Source organism: Gossypium arboreum, chromosome 7, assembly GCF_025698485.1.
Source record: "Gossypium arboreum isolate Shixiya-1 chromosome 7, ASM2569848v2, whole genome shotgun sequence".
Taxonomy (NCBI): domain Eukaryota; kingdom Viridiplantae; phylum Streptophyta; class Magnoliopsida; order Malvales; family Malvaceae; genus Gossypium; species Gossypium arboreum.
Genome location: NC_069076.1, coordinates 20,397,509 through 20,417,777, shown reverse-complemented (window position 1 = coordinate 20,417,777; position 20,269 = coordinate 20,397,509). Strand labels below are relative to the sequence as shown.

Below are 20,269 nucleotides of genomic sequence, written 5' to 3'. Positions count from 1 at the left end.
TTGACTGAAGCTCCAGTGCTAGTGCAGCCTGAATCAGGCAAAGAGTTTGTCATTTACAGTGACGCATCCTTACTTGGGTTGGGTTGTGTATTGATGCAAGAAGGTCGAGTTGTAGCTTATGCATCGAGACAATTGAATCCACATGAGAAAAATTATCCAACCCATGATCTCGAACTAGCTGCCATCGTATTCGCTTTGAAAATATAGCGACATTACTTATTTGGTGAGAAGTGTCATGTATATTCGGATCACAAAAGTCTCAAATATTTGATGACTCAAAGAGACTTGAATTTGTGACAAAGACGTTGGCTCAAGTTGTTAAAAGATTATGAGCTTGTCATTGACTATCACCCGAGAAAGGCTAATGTGGTTGCGGATGCTTTAAGTCGTAAATCACTATTTGCTTTACGAGCAATGAATGTACACTTGTCTGTTCTATCCGATAATGTGTTAGTAGAAGAATTAAAGGCTAAACCATTGTTGATTCATCAAATTCGTGAAGCTCAGAAAGTCGATGATGAATTAGTTGCAAAACGGGCTGAATGTATTTCGAATATGGAATCGGAGTTTCAAATTGATGATGACGATTGTTTGAGGTTCAGAATTCATTTGTGTGTTCCAAGAAATTCAGAACTTATTTCGATGATTCTGAATGAAGCTCATTGTAGTCGAATGTCAATTCACCTGGGGAGTACGAAAATGTTCAACGATCTGAGACATCAGTTTTGGTGGCATGGTATGAAACGAGACATTTCCGATTTTGTTTCGAAGTGTTTAATATGTCAACAAGTGAAAGCGGAACATCAAGTGCCTACAGGTTTACTTCCGCCGATCATGATACCTGAATGGAAATGGGATCGAGTCACGATGGATTTAGTATCTGGGTTGCCATTGTCGGCAACTAAGAAAGATGCGATTTGTCGACTGAGTGAATACTAATTGTAAGGGATCAACTAAATCAATGCATATACGAGACATACCTCATTGCTGGGATTTTACGAGCATATTAATTGAAACTATTACAGCAAGGTCACTCATTCCCAAGCCAAGTACCTTCGGGATTTAACCAGATATAGCTACTCGCTCAATGCCTTCGGGACTTAGCCCGGATATAGTAACTCGCACAAATGCCTTCGGGACTTAGCCCGGATGTAATAACTTGCACAAATGCCTTCGGACTTAGCCCTAACTAGTCACTAGCATAAAATGCCTTCGGACTTAGCCCGGTTATCATCCAAATATTCATGCACATATCAATAAATCATGACACATCTATATTTCATTTTCATAATTAGAGTTCAAACACAAGTCACGATTAAGCAATCCCATTTTCGGCTCACTAGCCACATACAAACAAAGATGGTTTAGTTTGCTTTATAACACGATCTCTATGCACATACGGCCACCCGTCATACGTATAGACTAATTAACTCAACATATAATTCAAGTAGAATCATCATATCACCGTATATTTGTTATGCTCATACGTCATGACTTAATAAAATCGTAAACTAAGTCTCGTTACTTGAAAACTTACCTCGGATGTTGTCGAACGATTCCGATGGCTATTCGACCACTTTTTCCTTCCCTTTATCGGATTTAGTTCCCCTTTGCTCTTGAGCTTAATTTAACAAATAAATTGATTTAATCATTTGAGCATCGAAAAGAGGAACTCAAAGTACTTAGCCCATATATATACATTAGACATTAAAGTCACATACATATGAAATCATGGATCAACTCAACATATTAACCCACACTCCCTTTTAGCCAATTGTCTAAGCCAAAATAAAAGCATCAATATGCTTGCCTCTAACCGAATACATGCAACACCAATCTTCTTTCTATGGCCAAATATGCATGTCTATGTTGAGGCCGATTGCAACACTTAATACATTCTACAATTGTGGTTACTTGTATTGACTAAATACCAATTCGTTTTAAGTTCAAAACTCGACTAATACACATATATACTCTAGAGATCAAATACTAACATTTGCACTTCACCTTACTACCATTTTCATCCAAATAACATGATCAACAACCATGCTTCTCTTCTACTTGCTACCATGGCCGAATGCATCAAGACACCATACTACTTAAATTTTGGTCATGGGTTAAACAAAGAACTTAAGGCCTAACTCAAGAATGCTAAAAAGAAAATCCACCACCACATGTATCATTACAAAGCTTCACATTTAGCATGCAAATGGCATCAATCACAAATCCTCCTTAGCCGAAACTTAACCCATCTTCATGCCTTATCACCACAACATCAAACATCAACCAATAAGACAACACCCATGGCCGAATATCATCTCCATCACATAGCAAGGATCTAAACCATGGGCTAGATAGAACTCAAGCTAACAAATAAATAAAATAAAATAAAAAAAAACATGCATGAATCTCATGGAACCACACCAAACATACCTCCTCCTAAACACCAACCAACCGAACAAGAAGTAAGAAAATCCTTTCTTCTTCCTTTCTCCTTAAAATTTTCGGCCAAAGATGTTCAAGGATGAACACTTTTTTTTTTTTGTTTTCTTTCTTCAATTCACGGCAATGCGGGGGGGCATGGGTGAGACAATTTTTTTTTCATCACTCCTCCCTTTGCATTACTTTAATCCTAACCCCTTTTTTTATTCTTTCTAACATAACACACTAACACAACATGTTTACAACATGTTTCCACCCATAGCATGGCCGGCCACTATGCTTTAATTTTGGGTAATTTGACATGCAAACCCATCATTTTCACAACATGCATTATTAGGCCACTTTACATTTGCCTAGCACATTTCTAAATTTTCTCACATAAGTCCTATTTGATAAAATTCACTTACAATTAACAAAATTCAAACATGAAATTTTCACACATGCATATGTACATATAATGAGCATCAACTATGACGGTTAATTATTTTTATGACTCGGTTTAGTGGTCCCGAAACCACTTTCCGACTAGGGTCAATTTGGGGCTGTCACAACTCTCCCCCACTTAAGAAATTTTCGTCCCCGAAAATCTTACCGGTAAATAGGTTTGGGTATCGCTCTTTCATAGAGTTCTCAGGTTCCCAAGTAGCTCCTTCCATCCCGTGTTTGAGCCATAACACTTTTACTAAAGGAACCTTTTTGTTTCGTAACTCTTTCACTTCACGAGCTAGGATACGAATCGGTTCTTCTTCATAACTCATATTGGCTTGAATTTCAACCTCTGATGGACTAATTATGTGCGATGGATCAGATCTATAACGTCAAAGCATCGAAACATGAAAGACGTCGTGAATATTTTCAAGTTCAGGGGGCAAAATCAATCGATACGCAACTGGACCGACTCGTTCGGATATTTCATATGGCCCGATGACACTCGAACTCAATTTGCCCTTATGCCCAAATCTGAGTATCTTTTTCCAAGGTGAAACTTTAAGAAACACTTTATCTCCCACCTGATATTCAATGTCCTTTTGTTTCAAATCCGCATACGATTTCTGACGATCTGTGGCTGCCTTCAGACTTTCACGGATTACTTTTACTTTCTGTTCGGCATCTTTAATCAAATCAATTCCAAAAATTTTACTTTCATCGAGCTCGGTCCAAAACAATGGTGTACGGCATTTACGCTCGTACAAAGCCTCGTAAGGTGCCATCTTAATACTTGATTGAAAACTATTGTTGTAAGCGAATTCAATCAAAGGTAAATACCGCTCCCATGAACCACTAAACTCGAGGATGCAACATCTCAACATATCCTCAAGTATCTAAATTATCCGCCGGATTGACCATCGGTTGTGGATGAAAAGCGGTGCTAAATGCAACTTGGTACCCAAAGCTTCTTGCAATTTCTTCCAAAATCGCGAGGTGAATCTCGGATCTCTATCCGACACAATAGAAATCGGTACCCCGTGTAATCTCACAATCTGAGAAACATACAACTCAGCTAGTTTTTCCAATGAAAAGTCCGTGCGTGGGGGATAAAGTGAGTCGACTTAGTCGGTCTATCCACGACAACCCAAATCGCATCTTTCTTACTTGCCGACAATGGCAACCCGGATACAAAATCCATCGTGACTCGATCCCATTTCCATTCGGTATCATGATCGGTCAAGTAAACCCGTAGGCACTTGATGTTCCGCCTTCACTTGCTGACATATTAAACACTTCAAACAAAATCAGAAATGTCTCGTTTCAACCATGCCACCAAAACTGACATCTCAGATAGTTGTACATTTTCATACTCCCGGGTGAATTGACATTCGGCTACAATGAGCTTCGCTCGAAATCATCGAAATGAGTCCTGAATTTCTTGGAACACACAACCGACTTCAACCTCAAACAATCGTCATCATCAATTTGAAACTCGATTCCATATTCGAACACATTCAGCCCGTTTACTGACCAATTCATCATCGACTTTCGGGCTTCACGAATTTGATGAATCAATAATGGTTTGGCCTTTAATTACGCCACTAACACATTGTCGGATAGAATGCATAAGTGTACATTCATCGCTCGTAAAAGCAAACAAGTGATTTACGACTTAAGGCATCCGCAACCACATTAGCCTTTCCCGGGTGATAGTCAATGACAAGCTCATAATCTTTTAACAACTCGAGCCAACATCTTTGTCGCAGATTCAAGTCTCTTTGAGTCATCAAATATTTGAGACTTTTGTGATCCGAATATACATGGCACTTCTCACCAAATAAGTAGTGTCGCCATATTTTCAAAGCAAATACGATGGCAACTAGTTCGAGATCATGGGTCGGATAATTTTTCTCATGTGGCTTTAATTGTCTCGACGCATAGGCCACAACTCGACCTTCTTGCATCAATACGCAACCCAACCCAAGTAGGGATGCATCACTATAAATGACAAACTCCTTGCCTGATTCGGGCTGCACTAGTACTGGAGCTTCCGTCAAGTGAGTTTTCAATTGTTCGAAACTTTTCTGACACTTTTCTGTCCATTCAAACTTAACATCCTTCTGAAGTAGTTTCGTCATTGGTGTGGCTATCATCGAGAAACCTTTCACAAACCGTCGGTAGTAACCAACAAGTCCCAAAAAGCTCCAAACCTCAGTAATATTTCTCGGAGGCTTCTAGTTAAGTATGGCTGAAATTTTGCTCGAGTCAACTCGAATACCCGATGCGGATACCACATGACCCAAGAAGCTAACCTCTCTAACCGAACTCACACTTCATGAACTTAGCATATAACTACTTATCCCGTAAAATTTGCAACACTAATCCCAGGTGTTCAGCATGATCGGTTTCATTTCTCGAATAAACCAAAATATCATCGATAAACACGACTACAAACCGATCCAAATACGGCCTGAAGATCCGATTCATCAAATCCATAAATACCGCAGGGGCATTAGTAAGCCCAAACGGCATCACTAAGAACTCATAGTAACCGTATCTCGTTCTGAAAGCAGTTTTGGGTATATCCGAATCTCGAATTCGCAACTGGTAATAACCCGATCTCAAATCTATCTTTGAAAACGCTGAGCCTCCCTTTAGTTGATCAAACAAATCGTCAATATGTGGCATCGGATATTTATTCTTTATTGTCACCTTATTCAGCTGACGATAGTCAATGCACAACCTCATGGTTCCGTCCTTCTTTTTCACAAACAATACTGGTGCACCCCAAGGTGAGAAACTTGGTCGAGCGAAACCTCTATCCATCAATTCTTGCAACTGACCTTTCAACTCTTTTAACTCGGTTGGTGCCATACGATACGGAGCTATCGAAATCGGCGTAGTCCCAGGTACAAGCTTAATACCAAACTCTACCTCCCGAACAGGTGGTAAACCCGGTAATTCCTCGGGAAAAGCATCCGGGTATTCACAAACCACCGGCATAGATTCGGGTTTCTTTTCTAACTCTTTGTCATCAAGTACATACGCAAGGTATGCTTCGCACCCCTTTCTTACATATTTCTGGGGCAACATTGATGATATTACAGCTGGCAACCCCTTTAAGTCCGTAGACTCAACTCAGATTATCTCGTTATTTGCGCACCTCAAATCAATAGTCTTGCTTTTGCAATTCACAACCGCATCATGCACGGTCAACCAATCTAAACCGAGGATAACATCAAATTCATCAAACGGAAAAAGCATCAAGTCCGCGGAAAACAGAACCTCGAATTACTAGGGACATTTCTTACACACTTTGTCGACAAGCACGAATTGACCCAAGGGATTTGACACCGAATTACGAACTCGATGAGACTCAATAGGTAAAGTCTTCTTGGATGCTAAGGTTTCACATATGTAAGAATGAGTAGAACCGGGTCAATCAAAGCAATCACATTAGTATCAAAGAGAGTAAAAGTACCGGTAATAACATCTGGCGAGGAAGCATCCTCGGCGTCAGATAACATAAGCCCTAGCAGAGCACGAGCCTCGGATCTGGTCGTAGCATCTCTAGATCCTCTCTGACCACCACTAGCATTGCCCGTATTTCTAGATGGTCTACCTCGAGCAGTGGTAGTACCCGGTTTCCCACTCTGATTTACATTCTGCTCGCACAACCTCGGGCAATCTTTAATGAAGTGGTCAACTGATCCGCACTTGTAACAGAGCGGTCATGAAATCTACAACTCCCGAATGCCATTTACCACAATCATCGGCACTCCGTTCGTCTCGACGATCATTTCCAACACTGGCGATCGAAGTGACGCGTGTGCTCACAGGGGGTCGATCACGATCTCGTCTAGAAAAACCCGAAGTGTCCCTAGACCGGCCTAAGTCATCTCTAAATTTCTTCAATGACTGTTGAAAGGGCTTTCCTGATGATCTCTTACGAAACTCCTTTGCTCCCACATCGGCTTTCCTTTTCTCCTTACTGAGCTCCTCGGCTTTGCAAGCTCGCTCGACAAGTACCACAAATTCTCAAATTTCTAAAATGCCAACATACAGCTTTATATCATCATTCAGTCCATCTTTGAAACGTTTACACATCACAGCTTCTGAAGAAATGCATTCTCGCTGCATCGCTAAGCCTCACAAATTTTCGTTCATAGTCGAACCGACATGGAACCTTGTTTGAGTTCAAGAAATTCCTTCCGTTTTGGTCAATGAATCTCGATGATATACTTCTTTCAAACTCGGTTTGGAAAAACTCCCAAGTTACTTACTCTCTGGGCTGTGAAGCCAACGTATTCCACCAATAATAGGCGTAATCACGTAGCAAGGAGATAGTACACTTTAGGCACTCATCGGGTGTGCAAGATAGCTCGTCGAGTACCCGAATAGTGTTGTCCAACCAAAATTCAGCTTGCTCGGCATCATCGCTGTCCGTAGCTTTAAATTCAGTAGCCCCATGCTTTCGGATTCTGTCAATTGGGGACTTGTGTTTGTCGGGAATGGAGGTTGTGGAACAGCCGTATTAGTCCGAATGTATTGGTTGAACCAATCATTCATCACGCTATAAAAAGCTTGTCTAGCTTCATCATTCGGATTACTAGCAATAGGTTGAGAGTCCACCGGCGTTGTCCCTTGTGCGGGAGCAGGCACTACACTCTCAAGATCATCAGCTACCACTCGGTCGGGATCGGGATCCATTACTATAAGTAAACACATTTGCAAATGTCAGAAATCACCACACTATCAAATAATCACATAATGGCATGTATAGCTAGACCCAAACGTATTACGGTAGTCCTAGAAACGACTAAAACGTAGCTCTGATACCAATTTAATTGTAACACCACATGCACTCCGAGACCGTTGTTTGAGTCGGACACGAGGGTTTGCGACTTAAATCACTTATTTGCACAGTCCATTTTGAATTTCCAGACGAGCTGGCTAACTGCGTCACTGTCACCTTAAAAATCATATCTCGAGTTCCAAAACTCGAAAACCAGTTCCGTAAATTTTTCCTGAAATTATACTCATATTTCCATCTAAAAATTTTTTTCTAGAATTTTTTGTTGAACCAATTAGTACAATTTATTAGTTAAAGTCTCCCCTATTTCAGGGTTCGACTACACTGACCTTTGCACATTACGACTTGGATATATCCCTGTACAGGGCTTCAATACTGATGCCGTTTGTTTCTATAGAAACTAGTCTCGAAAAGGAATCTATACATATATGGCATGACTTCTAATTATCTCTGGTTAATTTATAATGAATTTCCAAAGTCGGAACAGGGAATCCAGAAACCGTTCTGGCCCTATTTCGGAAAACCTTAAATATCTCATAATATAATGTTCATATGATCATTTCGTTACTTTCCTACGAAAATAGATTCATCAAGCTTCGATTACATAATTTATTAACTATTTAATTCCATTCCTACTATTTTTAGTGATTTTTCACATTCACATCACTGCTGCTATCAACATCTATTTTTAAGGTAGACTTTACCTATTACATAGTTTCCATGAATCAACTAGCCCTTTAGCATATATAGCACAAAATATGATCATGATTAACCATTCCAATGGCTAATCGTTCCCAAACATTTCCATACCTCTTAACGAACATCATACAAGACGATTATAATATTAAGCTCAAAGTGTATATAAGCCATTTTCGCATGGCTATCCAAATTTATACAAAACCAAAGGGTCCATGACCAACAACAAAACGGGTAGTCCTATACATGCCATTTCAAAGTTCAACCAAAAGTGTACCAAAGGGGGCTTTGATAGTGTGGGCGACTTCGACTTCAATAATCCCGAGTCCGATAGCTGACGAACCAAAATCTATAAAACAGAGATTCAAAGAACGGAGTAAGCATTTAATGCTTAGTAAGTTTGAGCCATAAAATTAGACACAACTAAAGTGTAGCAGTCATATGGCTAAACAGATAATTTCATATGCACAAATTCTCAATATCATACTTACTTCACCTTACCAACCCTTATATTCATACACAAAAGATCAACTTAGCCAAAGGCCGGTAGCTCATTTATCGATCGACGAATACTAATTGTAAGGGATCAACTAAATCAATGCATATACTGAGACATACCTCATTGCTGGGATTTTACGAGCATATTAATTGAAACTATTACAGCAAGGTCGCTCATTCCCAAGCCAAGTACCTTCGGGATTTAACCGGATATAGCTACTCGCTCAATGCCTTCGGGACTTAGCCCGGATATAGTAACTCGCACAAATGCCTTCGGGACTTAGCCCGGATGTAATAACTCGCACAAATGCCTTCGGGACTTAGCCCGGAACTAGTCACTAGCGCAAAATGCCTTCGGGACTTAGCCCGGTTATCATCCAAATATTCATGCACATATCAATAAATCATGACACATCTATATTTCATTTTCATAATTAGAGTTCAAACACAAGTCACGATTAAGCAATCCCATTTTCGCTCACTAGCCACATACAAACAACATGGTTTAGTTTGCTTTATGACACGATCTCTATGCACATACGGCTACCCGTCATACGTATAGACTAATTAACTCAACATATAATTCAAGTAGAATCATCATATCACCGTATATTTGTTATGCTCATACGTCATGACTTAATAAAATCGTAAACTAAGTCTAGTTACTCGAAAACTTACCTCGGATGTTGTCGAACGATTCCGATGGCTATTCGACCACTTTTTCCTTCCCTTTATCGGATTTAGTTCCCCTTTGCTCTTGAGCTTAATTTAACAAATAAATTGATTTAATCATTTGAGCATCGAAAAGAGGAACTCAAAGTACTTAGCCCATAGATATACATTAGACATTAAAGTCACATACATATGAAATCATGGATCAACTCAACATATTAACCCACACTCCCTTTTAGCCGATTGTCTAAGCCAAAATAAAAGCATCAATATGCTTGCCTCTAACCGAATACATGCAACACCAATCTTCTTTCTATGGCCGAATATGCATGTCTATGTTGAGGCTGATTGCAACACTTAATACATTATACAATTGTGGTTACTTGTATTGACTAAATACCAATTCGTTTTAAGTTCAAAATTCGGCTAATACACATATATACTCTAGAGATCAAATACTAACATTTGCACTTCACCTTACTACCATTTTCATCCAAATAACATGATCAACAACCATGCTTCTCTTCTACTTGCTACCATGGCCGAATGCATCAAGACACCATACCACTTAAATTTTGGTCATGGGTTAAACAAAGAACTTAAGGCCTAACTCAAGAATGCTAAAAAAAAATCCACCACCACATGTATCATTACAAAGCTTCACATTTAGCATGCAAATGGCATCAATCACAAATCCTCCTTAGCCGAAACTTAACCCATCTTTATGCCTCATCACCACAACAATAAACATCAACCAAGAAGACAACACCCATGGCTGAATATCATCTCCATCACATAGCAAGGATCTAAACCATGGGCTAGATAGAACTCAAGCTAACAAATAAATAAAATAAAAAAAAAAACATGCCTGAATCTCATGGAACCACACCAAACATACCTCCTCCTAAACACCAACCAACCGAACAAGAAGCAAGAAAATCCTTTCTTCTTCCTTTCTCCTTAAAATTTTCGGCCAAAGATGTTCAAGGATAAACACTTTTTTTTTTTTGTTTTCTTTCTTCAATTCACGGCAATGGGGGGGCATGGGTGAGACAATTTTTTTTTTCATCACTCCTCCCTTTGCATTACTTTAATCCTGACCCCTTTTTTTATTCTTTCTAACATAACACACTAACACAACATGTTTACAACATGTTTCCACCCATAGCATGGCCGGCCACTATGCTTTAATTTTGGGTTATTTGACATGCAAACCCATCATTTTCACAACATGATTATTAGGCCACTTTACATTTGCCTAGCACATTTCTAAATTTTCTCACATAAGTCCTATTTGATAAAATTCACTTACAATTAACAAAATTCAAACATGAAATTTTCACACATGCATATGTACATATAATGAGCATCAACTATGACGGTTAATTATTTTTATGACTCGGTTTAGTGGTCCCGAAACCACTTTCCGACTAGGGTCAATTTGGGGCTGTCACACAACAATAGTTTTCAATCAAGTACTAAGATGGCGCCTTACGAAGCTTTGTACGGTCGTAAATGCCGTACACCATTGTTTTGGACCGAGCTCGGTGAAAGTAAAATTTTCAGAGTTGATTTGATTAAAGATCTTTGAAAGTAAAAATAGTTCGTGAAAGTCCAAGGCAAGATCGGATCGTCGAAGTCGTCGCGGACTTAAAACGAAGAGATATTGAGTATCAGGTGGGAGACAAAGTGTTTCTTAAAGTTTCACCTTGGAAAAAGATACTCAGATTTGGCCGTAAGGGCAAACTGAGTCCGAGGTTCATAGGGCCATATGAAATATCCGAACGAGTTGGCCCAGTGGCATATAGATTGATTTTACCCCCTGACCTCGAGAAGATTCACAACGTTTTTCATGTCTCAATGCTTCGACGTTACAGATCTAATCCTTCGCACATAATAAATCCCTCCGAGGTTGAAATTCAAGCCGATATGAGTTATGAAGAAGAACCGATTCGCATCCTAGCTCGTGAAGTGAAAGAGTTGCGAAACAAGAGGGTTCCGTTAGTAAAGGTGTTATGGCTCAAACACGGGATCGAAGAAGCTACTTGGGAAACCGAGAACTCTATGAAAGAACGTTACCCAAACCTATTTACCGGTAAGATTTTCGAGGACGAAAATTTCTTAAGTGGGGGAGAGTTGTGATAGCCCTAAATTGACCCTAGTCGGAAAGTGGTTTCGGGACCACTAAACCGAGTCACCGAAGTATTTGAATATGATATTTATTGTCTAAAATAAGTGAATATGAATGTGTGAAAGTTTTAAGCTTCGATTTAGTCGATTGCATGTGAATTTAATTAATAGGACTTATGTGTGACACTTTTAAAAGGTGATAGGTTAATCTATAAGGACCTATTAATGCATGTTATAAAAATGATGGGTTTACATGTCAAATTTCCATTTATAATAAGTAGTGGCCGGCCATGGTATGGGTCATTGATGATAATATGTATTTTCTATTAGCATTATTAGTTTACAAAATAAAATAAGGAATTAAGAATAATAAAAGGTTGGTAATAAAGTAATGAAAAGGGAGGGGTGATGAAAACAAAGTTGTTTCATCCATGCTCCTCCATTGCCGTGAATTGAAGGAAGAAAGAAGAGGAGGTTTGGTCACTTGGAGCTTAAGGGAGGTTAGTCATTTGTGTTAGATTTTCTTTAAACTTTAAGCTTGTTTCTAGTTAATTAGCTAGTTTCTTACATAACCCATGTCAAAATTATGAAAATCTTGGTGATGGTTTGAGCATTCGGTTTTAGTTATTAAAGGATGAGATTGGGTTATGGTTTTTATGTTTTATGGAGAATTGTTGAAAAGAAGGGTTTTAGTTAGTCAAATGATAAATTCTAATGTTCATGAGTACAATGGCCAAACATAGATTTGTCTAATGAATTGAACAAATGCTGTGTGAGTGATTGAAATGAATGAGTTGGTGGTTGGATCATATTAAGATTCGGCTTTGCACATAAATATTAAGAGTTTGATATTTTTATGATTTTTGGAAGGTAAATAAGGTTATGCTCAAGTTAAATACAAGATTATGGCTGATTTGTGTTTAGTGAGTTTCGGCCAAGGACTTTATGTGCATTCGGTTCAAATAGAGTAAACGTGACGGGTAGAAAATGGTTGTTAATTGAGATAGTTTAAGGTATTTGTAAGTAGTTTGAATAAATGAACAATAATAATAATAAATCATCTAGTGAATTGGTGTAATTACCGAATTTGAACTAGAAAGTTATTGAGTAATGTTTGTATGTTAAGTGATAGAATAGAGCGAATGCTTGGAATGTGATATGTATGAATATATTGGTTGAAGCGTGAAGAAATTATGATTTTGAGAATGTGCATATATGAAATTATTCATTTAGTCATATGAACGCTATACTTTAGTCGTAAATAATTTCGTTACTCAAAACTTACTAAGCATTAAATGCTTATTCCGTTTCTTTAATTCTCTGTTTTATAGATTTTTGTTCGTCAGCTATCGGACTCGGGATTGTCGAAGTCAAGTCGTCCACACTATCTAAGCCCTTTTGGTACTCTTTTAGTTAAACGTTGATAATGGCATGTATAGGACTAAACTTTGTTGTTAATCAAGTACCTTTGGTAATGTGTATATATTCGGATAGCCATGCGAAAATGGCTTAAATATTTTGAGCATAGTATTAAAATAATTTTGTATATATATGGTTATTGAGAGGTGTGGAAATGCTTGGCAATGATTAGCCATTGGAATGGTTAATCACGATCATATTTGGTGCTATGTATGTCAAATGGCTAGTTGAATCATGGAAACTATGAAATAGGTGAAATTTACCTTAAAATAGATTCTGACAGCAGCAGTGATGTGAGTTTGAAAATTCACTAAAAATAGTAGGAATGTAATTAAATAATGAATAAATTATGTAATCGAACCTTGATGAGTCTATTTTCATATGGAAGAAGCAAAACAACCATATGAGCCGTATTTTATGAGATGTTTAAGTTTTCGTGAAACAGGGCCAGAACGGTTACTGGATCCCCTGTTCTGACTTTGGAAATTTACCATAAATTAACCAGAAATAATTAGAAGTCATGCTTTATATGTACAGATTTCTTTTTGAGTCTAGTTTCATTAGAAACAAACAGCATATGTATTGAAGCCCTGTACAGGGAGATATCTAAGTCGTAATGCATGAAGGTCAGAGTAGCCGAACCCTGAAACAAGGGAGACTTTAACTAATAAACTGTACTAATTGGCATGACCAAAAATTATAGAAAAATATTTGTAGATGGAAATATGAGTCTAGTTTCAGGAAAAATTTACGGAATCAGTTTTCGAGTTTTGGAACTCGAGATATGATTTTTGAGGTGACTGTGACGCAGTTAGCCAGCTTGTCTGGAAATTTTAAAATGAACTGTATAAATAAATGAATTAAGTCCGTTAACATCTCGTGTTCGACTCCGGCAACTGTCTTGGGTACGGGGCGTTACAATATCTCCATCTTCTTTCAACTCACATAGTCGAGACCATTCACACCAATGTATTCCTTTTTTCCCTTATCCCTTTTGCCACCAGAACTGTGCCATGATACTATTTAATTCCCCACATAAAGTTTTGGGTAGTAAGAAACATGCCATCGAGTATGTTGGAATGGATTGCAAAAACGACTTTATAAAAACTTCCTTACCCCCATGAAATAGTAACCTCAAATTCCATCCATCGTTCTTTTTCTTAAACCTATCTTTCAAAAGCTGAAATGTTGCTTTCTCCCATCTCTCCACCATGTTAGGTAAGCCCATGTATCTCTCAGGATCATTTGAATACCAAACTCCCAACCTTCTTGAAATCGACTTTCGAATTTCTTCTAGAGTATTTGAGATGTAGAAAACTGTTGATTTGTCATAATTTACACATTGGCCTAAACATGTCCTTCAAAATACCATTCAAAATACCAAAAAGGAAACAATCATTGGCAAAAAGTAAATCTGAAATTTGAAGGCCTCGTCTAGTTGCTTTTGCCCCTTTAATAAAACCCTCATACAAAGCAAAACACATAAGGGTAGAAAGACCCTCACTGTAAATCAGAAACAAGAAAGGGCTCATAGTGTCTCCTTATCTAAACTCCCTAAAAAGTCGAGAAAACTCACCCATTTTTCCATTAATGCTCACTGAATATAACACTATAGAGACATATTTCATGATAAGGTCCACCCACCTTCTATGAAACCCATACATTCCATCATTGTCCTTATAAAGCCCCATTCAACTTGATCATAGGTCTTACTCATATCGAATTTTAATGCCATAAAACCCTTGCTCCCTATTTTTTCTAACAAAATATATGCAATAATTCATGAGCAAGTAACATGTTGTTAGAAATCAAACACCCTAGTACAAAAGCACTTTGGGCTTTATCAATACACAACTCCAACATCTTTTAAAAATAGTTTTCTATTGCCTTAGCTATCATTTTATAGACAACACTACAAATAGTTATAAGTCTAAAGTTTACCATGTTTATTGGATGTGGCACTTTGGGGATGAGTACAATATTTGTGGTGTTAATCTAATCCAACTCCAGTCTTTCATTCAAGACTCCCAAGCAGAATGAGGCTACATCCTCTCCCACAATATGCCAAAATTTTTGAAAAAATAAGGCCAAAAAACCATCAACCATTGAGGCTTCAAAAAAATAAAACCAAAGGAAAATCCTGAAATTTAGGATGAAATTGCTGATGTGACATTAAACTATTAGAAAAGGATAATATCCATGTTTCATACAATCTTTTCTCTTAATATAATATATATAATTATTTTTTTTGTAATAGTATCATTTGTTTGTCCGATTTTGTCATTATAGAGAGTTAATCGTTATACACCTATAACAACATATTGTTATAGAGATATAATCTTTATAATCTTACTATAGAATCATATCATGAATTTCCATCACATAAAGAAAGTAAGAATAATGTTTAAAAAGAAAGAAAGTGGGAATCAAATCAACAAAATTAAAAGGCGTATAACATGTGCATGTATTATTGCTTTTACGCATATTTTGTTTTACATTCTTTCACATGATTAATTATAAAGTTCATAAATCTAACAAGAACAATTAACCAATGAGTTATCAAATTAAATTAATTAATTAATTATGAGTTACTAAATTCAAATAATCAATTTATAAGTGTATGAAGTTCCAAATTCATAGTATAATATTTAATTAGGGAATTTAATATTTTCTTGAATTTATATCTTTAATTCCACTCATTGAAGATTATTTTATTTTATAAAATATGATTAATACATTTCTTCACGTGAAATTTAATCATTTTATTGAAATAATATTTTAATTAAGATCATTTTCATTTAATAAATGATAATTAATAGGTTTGTTTATATGAAATAACTATAATTTTACTTATTAGACTATATATTATTATAGAGAACTGTTGAAAGATATGAAACTGGCCATTGAGTGTCAGGTAAGTGCCCACTTTTTTATTATTGGAGTTGTTTAATGCCAATTTCCATATTGGAGTATTGGCAATTTATTGAACAATTTGAATGAGTTACATTTGGAGGATATCTAGCCTAAAAATAAAGGTCATATTACTTAGGAAACTCATATTGAAGATTGGATCGAATTAAATCACCCAAGTCAATCCCTTGCAATATGGACATTTGGATTGGATTAGAACTCTATGTGATTGGTTTCCAAGAGCCCACGTTTGTTTTATTCTCTCTTATTATATTGTAAACAATTTATTGTACTACTGTTTGAATAAGATTGTTATAGGTCTTCTATGTTAGCAAGTCTCAAACATAAATCTATTTAAGGAAGAGACTTGTATAGGTGATTGTATTTAGAGTTTTAGCACTTATCTTCTTTAAGTGATAAACTTTTCTTAGAGTGCAAATTGTTAGTAAAACCATTTATCTTGTGGTTTTACTTGCTGAGTTAACAGGGGTGAACTTAGTGGTGAAAGTATTGATTTTCAAGGTTTGAACGTAAGGAGAATTGTCACAAGGTGTGTGATAGGTTAGATTCACTTGTAACTATTCAAGAGAGTGGATATTTCTCACTAAGCTAGGCTCCGCAAACATAGGAAATTCGAAATGTATAAACAATTCCTCTGTGTTATCTTGTTTGCTATTTCTCAGTTTGGCGCCAGAGAAATGTCCACTTCCTTGTCACTTCTTCCAAGCACTTAGTCAAATCATTGGCAACATGTAACACCCCATACCCAAGCTACAAGATGCTACATTCGTTACCAGAGCATTCGACCAATTACAACACAATTTAACTATTTATGTATATTTGTAAGTGTATTACACATTCACAATATGTTATATAATCATTTCTAGGTCTTATATGAGCTTATGAAAGCTCTTCTGCTAACTCGAGGTCGAATAAGAACTAAAATATAAAGATTTCAAAATGTCAAGTTGATGTTGCGACTCCAAGGATTCCAGGTCAAATCATATTCACTATTTATAATCTTGCGACCTTAAGTGCATCTACTTATAACTAGATTTTGGTAGAATTACCATTTCTTATGGTCATATCTTTTTTTGAAACTATTCCATAATTCAAGTAGATCCATTATAGTCAAATATTATGTTTTTAGTCCTTCATGAAGATGATGACAGAGAAAAATCATAACTTGAGCTTTATCCTGTTTAGATGACTCAATACATTATAATTGTATTCTCAATACCTTTAGCATCTAGGTGAATTTTAGCATCTAGCACCCATGAGAAATAATTCTTATCAAAGGCCTCAAATTCGAGTTTTACAAGATTTAACATAGTGACAATTAATGTAAAATAATGATGTTTATTAAGTTGTATAATGAATCAATAGTAATTAAAAAATCGAAAGTAGCAGATATACCATTTTTTTTTGTTTGTTTGTATAAGATTCCAAGAATTGCTATTATTAGATAAAATTTGTTATTTCATTAAAAGATTACAAATGTAATGAGTTCATTATATAATGGTATAAAAGTTGTTAGGTTACTCCCATTCTATTACTATTTGATTAATTATTTTAATAGTATATAATGCTTTAATTACCAGCATTATTAATATCATCTTAATGATCTGTCGATGACATGAAATTAAGACGTAAATAATATAAATTATTAAACATGTAGTTATGATACTCATATAAAATTAATAATAGGAAACTTTAATTAATAATCCAAAAATAATGAAAATATGTAGAATAAAAACAAGTAACAATCAAATATTAGTTTTTTGTATTTACAAGAAACATGTATTTTACCTTAGAGTTGTTTCTTAGAAAAGATGTTACACTGTTGTTGATAATATGTTATTAAATTATCAAATAAAGAGAACACTAAAAGTAAATAATAGATGAAAACAAAAGAAAAATTATTTTGTATATATTTTTCGCTCACATAAAAGTTCTATTTATAAACTCCTTTCATTCCATGAAATATAAATAAATAAAACTTACTTAAATTTCTTCATTAAAACATATATTAAGAAACTTGTAGATTCATTCTAATGAGTAAGAATATCGACATCTACATTTGTAACATTTTTTTATTTTTCTTTTCACATTCAATATCTTTGTTTTTTAATGACTTTTGGTCCCTCGCCCTCTCTTTTTCTTGTCTCTTTTCTTATCCATATATTTTCCTTCGTTTTTTCGAACTCTTAGTTGCCTTGTTTTAAATTTGTCCCCACAATTTTGTAGTAGCTCAAGTGCCACTTTGTTGGCTTAGATTTCATTTTCTTTTGACAACTAAAAGCTGGAATTCACAATAAAATAGAAAGGAGACATCATTTGTTTTCTTTAACATTCTAACGAAATCCAATATGGGATTCACTTTCACTTGAAAATAAGTTTTTACATTTAAATTAGGAGATTAAAATAGAAATTTTTATGGTTAAAAGAAATAGTATTGAGTGAGATTTATTCGAGCACATTTAAGAAAAATAAGTAAAACTTAGAATTTTGACGTCAAATTTGAACGTATTCCTCCACCAAGTATTTTTTCTAAACCAATAAGCTGTTGACAATTTTTTTCCTTACTAGCAGTTAATACTAAGAACAAGCAATTTATTTCTTGGTAAGGAGCATCTCCATTCTCCCATGAACATGTACATATACATATACATAAACTTTCTGTTCCTTGGTATACATATATACATGGAATTAGAATCAAAACCATTGATTTAAATGAATAAAAAAAGAAAAAAAGCAAAGGAAAAGAATGCCAGTAAGGCAGGTAAAGCCAAGGGTTGCCCCTACCAAACTCAAAAGTTCAAACAATTGTGATAATTGCCCATCTCTTTTAACTTTATAATTATACCCAGCTCCATAGTTCCACCCCCACTTATCATATGATCTGCAACATCTCTCCAGCTTCTCCTTCATCTTCACCTGCTCTATTCTCTCCCTTAGAACACTCAAATTCGGATCCACCCGATTACTTGACCCACCTGCCACCAAAAGGAAAAACTGTATAAGATGAAACTGACAAACAAGTGTGACAGACTTGTGTTTAAGTTGTCAATTGACCCCAGTTCAAGTTCTGACCTCTATAACTTATAATATTTGAAAAAGAATTGACAATAAGAATAATAGGAGAAAGTTGATGGATATATAATGGTTGATTACCTCCATGTCTAAAGCTTTGAGCTCTAACATGAACGGGTTGACGAGAATAATGGTTGGAAGATGGTGAAATTATGGCGAAAGATGAAGGTAATGAAGAAGCCATGGTGCAATATTTTGGAAGAGGGTTTTCTTTGCTTTTAAGTCAAGTTTGGAACTAACTCGCCTCGTTGACTGCAAATTTGAGCTCCTTTATATACAAATTGTTTGGCCAATTAAAAGAAATAATTAATATGATTGGAATGGGTATCCGAATTAGGGTTTAAATATAACATTACGATTGTTTTTTTTTTTTTTTAATTTCGGTTCTCTTTTAGCCTCTAACATTCATTGCTGGATTCATTAAGTTCCCAAATCTGAATAAAACTAGATTAAAATATTCAGACGGCTGAGGATGGCTAAGGAACAATTTGAAAAGGTGTGTTTCATCAAAAAAAAAAAATTGACCACTATTTTAATTCAAGTTGATATTTAATGGTCAAATCTTTTCCATAAAAAAAGAAGAGAAATTTGGAATTACACTTTTGGATCTATTGATGTTAAGCTGCAAGTTTTGAAAAATTGTTTTTTTATTAATATTTTAAAAAATTGAGTATTAATAAATATAAAATTTTAAATTGATAATATTATCATTGTGTTGATTCTAAAATAAGGGAAAGTAGGCGGAAATTGGGTTGTCAAGAAGCCTCATCTCATGCGCTGTTTATGCGTTGCTTCGTGCTCTAACTTTTATGCAATGATTAGTATTATTTACCCTTTTTTGGTAAAGAAATCAGATCACTAGTTGTCTTAATATCTCGAAGTTTAAGATTCAAACATTTCCTCTACTAGCTTTAATTGTCAGAAAAAAAGATTTCCTTCATCCAAATTGGGCCTAATTTTGTTTTCTTCATAGTTACAATGGGTAAGCTCCAAACACAATGTTACAGACGTACGTTTCGTAATATCAATTGCAATTAAAATATGAACGGCAGGCTACCATTCCATACTAATTAAATTCACAATCCTATGTCGAATACAATTTCCAAGTTGTGTGTAACTTTTCCTTTTTTTTTATAAATATAATTATCATAAAATGCCGTGAATTAT

General features: G+C 35.7%; 1 protein-coding gene across 1 annotated transcript; it reads right to left on the bottom strand.

The window, feature by feature from the left end:
* Window positions 1–18,601: 18,601 nt before the first annotated feature.
* LOC128295628 (uncharacterized) lies at window positions 18,602–19,391 on the bottom strand. The gene is made up of 2 exons (XM_053031353.1): window positions 19,184–19,391; window positions 18,602–19,005 (listed from the first exon to the last, which is right to left on the bottom strand). The coding sequence occupies exons 1-2, from the start codon at window positions 19,284–19,286 to the stop codon at window positions 18,725–18,727; spliced, it is 384 nt and encodes a 127-aa protein (XP_052887313.1). The 5' UTR covers window positions 19,287–19,391; the 3' UTR covers window positions 18,602–18,724.
* Window positions 19,392–20,269: the final 878 nt, after the last annotated feature.

What these genes read in the sequence shown, in the direction of transcription:
- LOC128295628 (XM_053031353.1), bottom strand. Translation starts at nt 19,286, where the DNA reads ATGGCTTCTTCATTACCTTCATCTTTCGCCATAATTTCACCATCTTCC. An exon ending in TCAAAGCTTTAGACATGGAG is followed by an intron (nt 19,006 to 19,183) that starts GTAATCAACCAT and finishes TTTTGGTGGCAG; the next exon opens with GTGGGTCAAGTAATCGGGTG.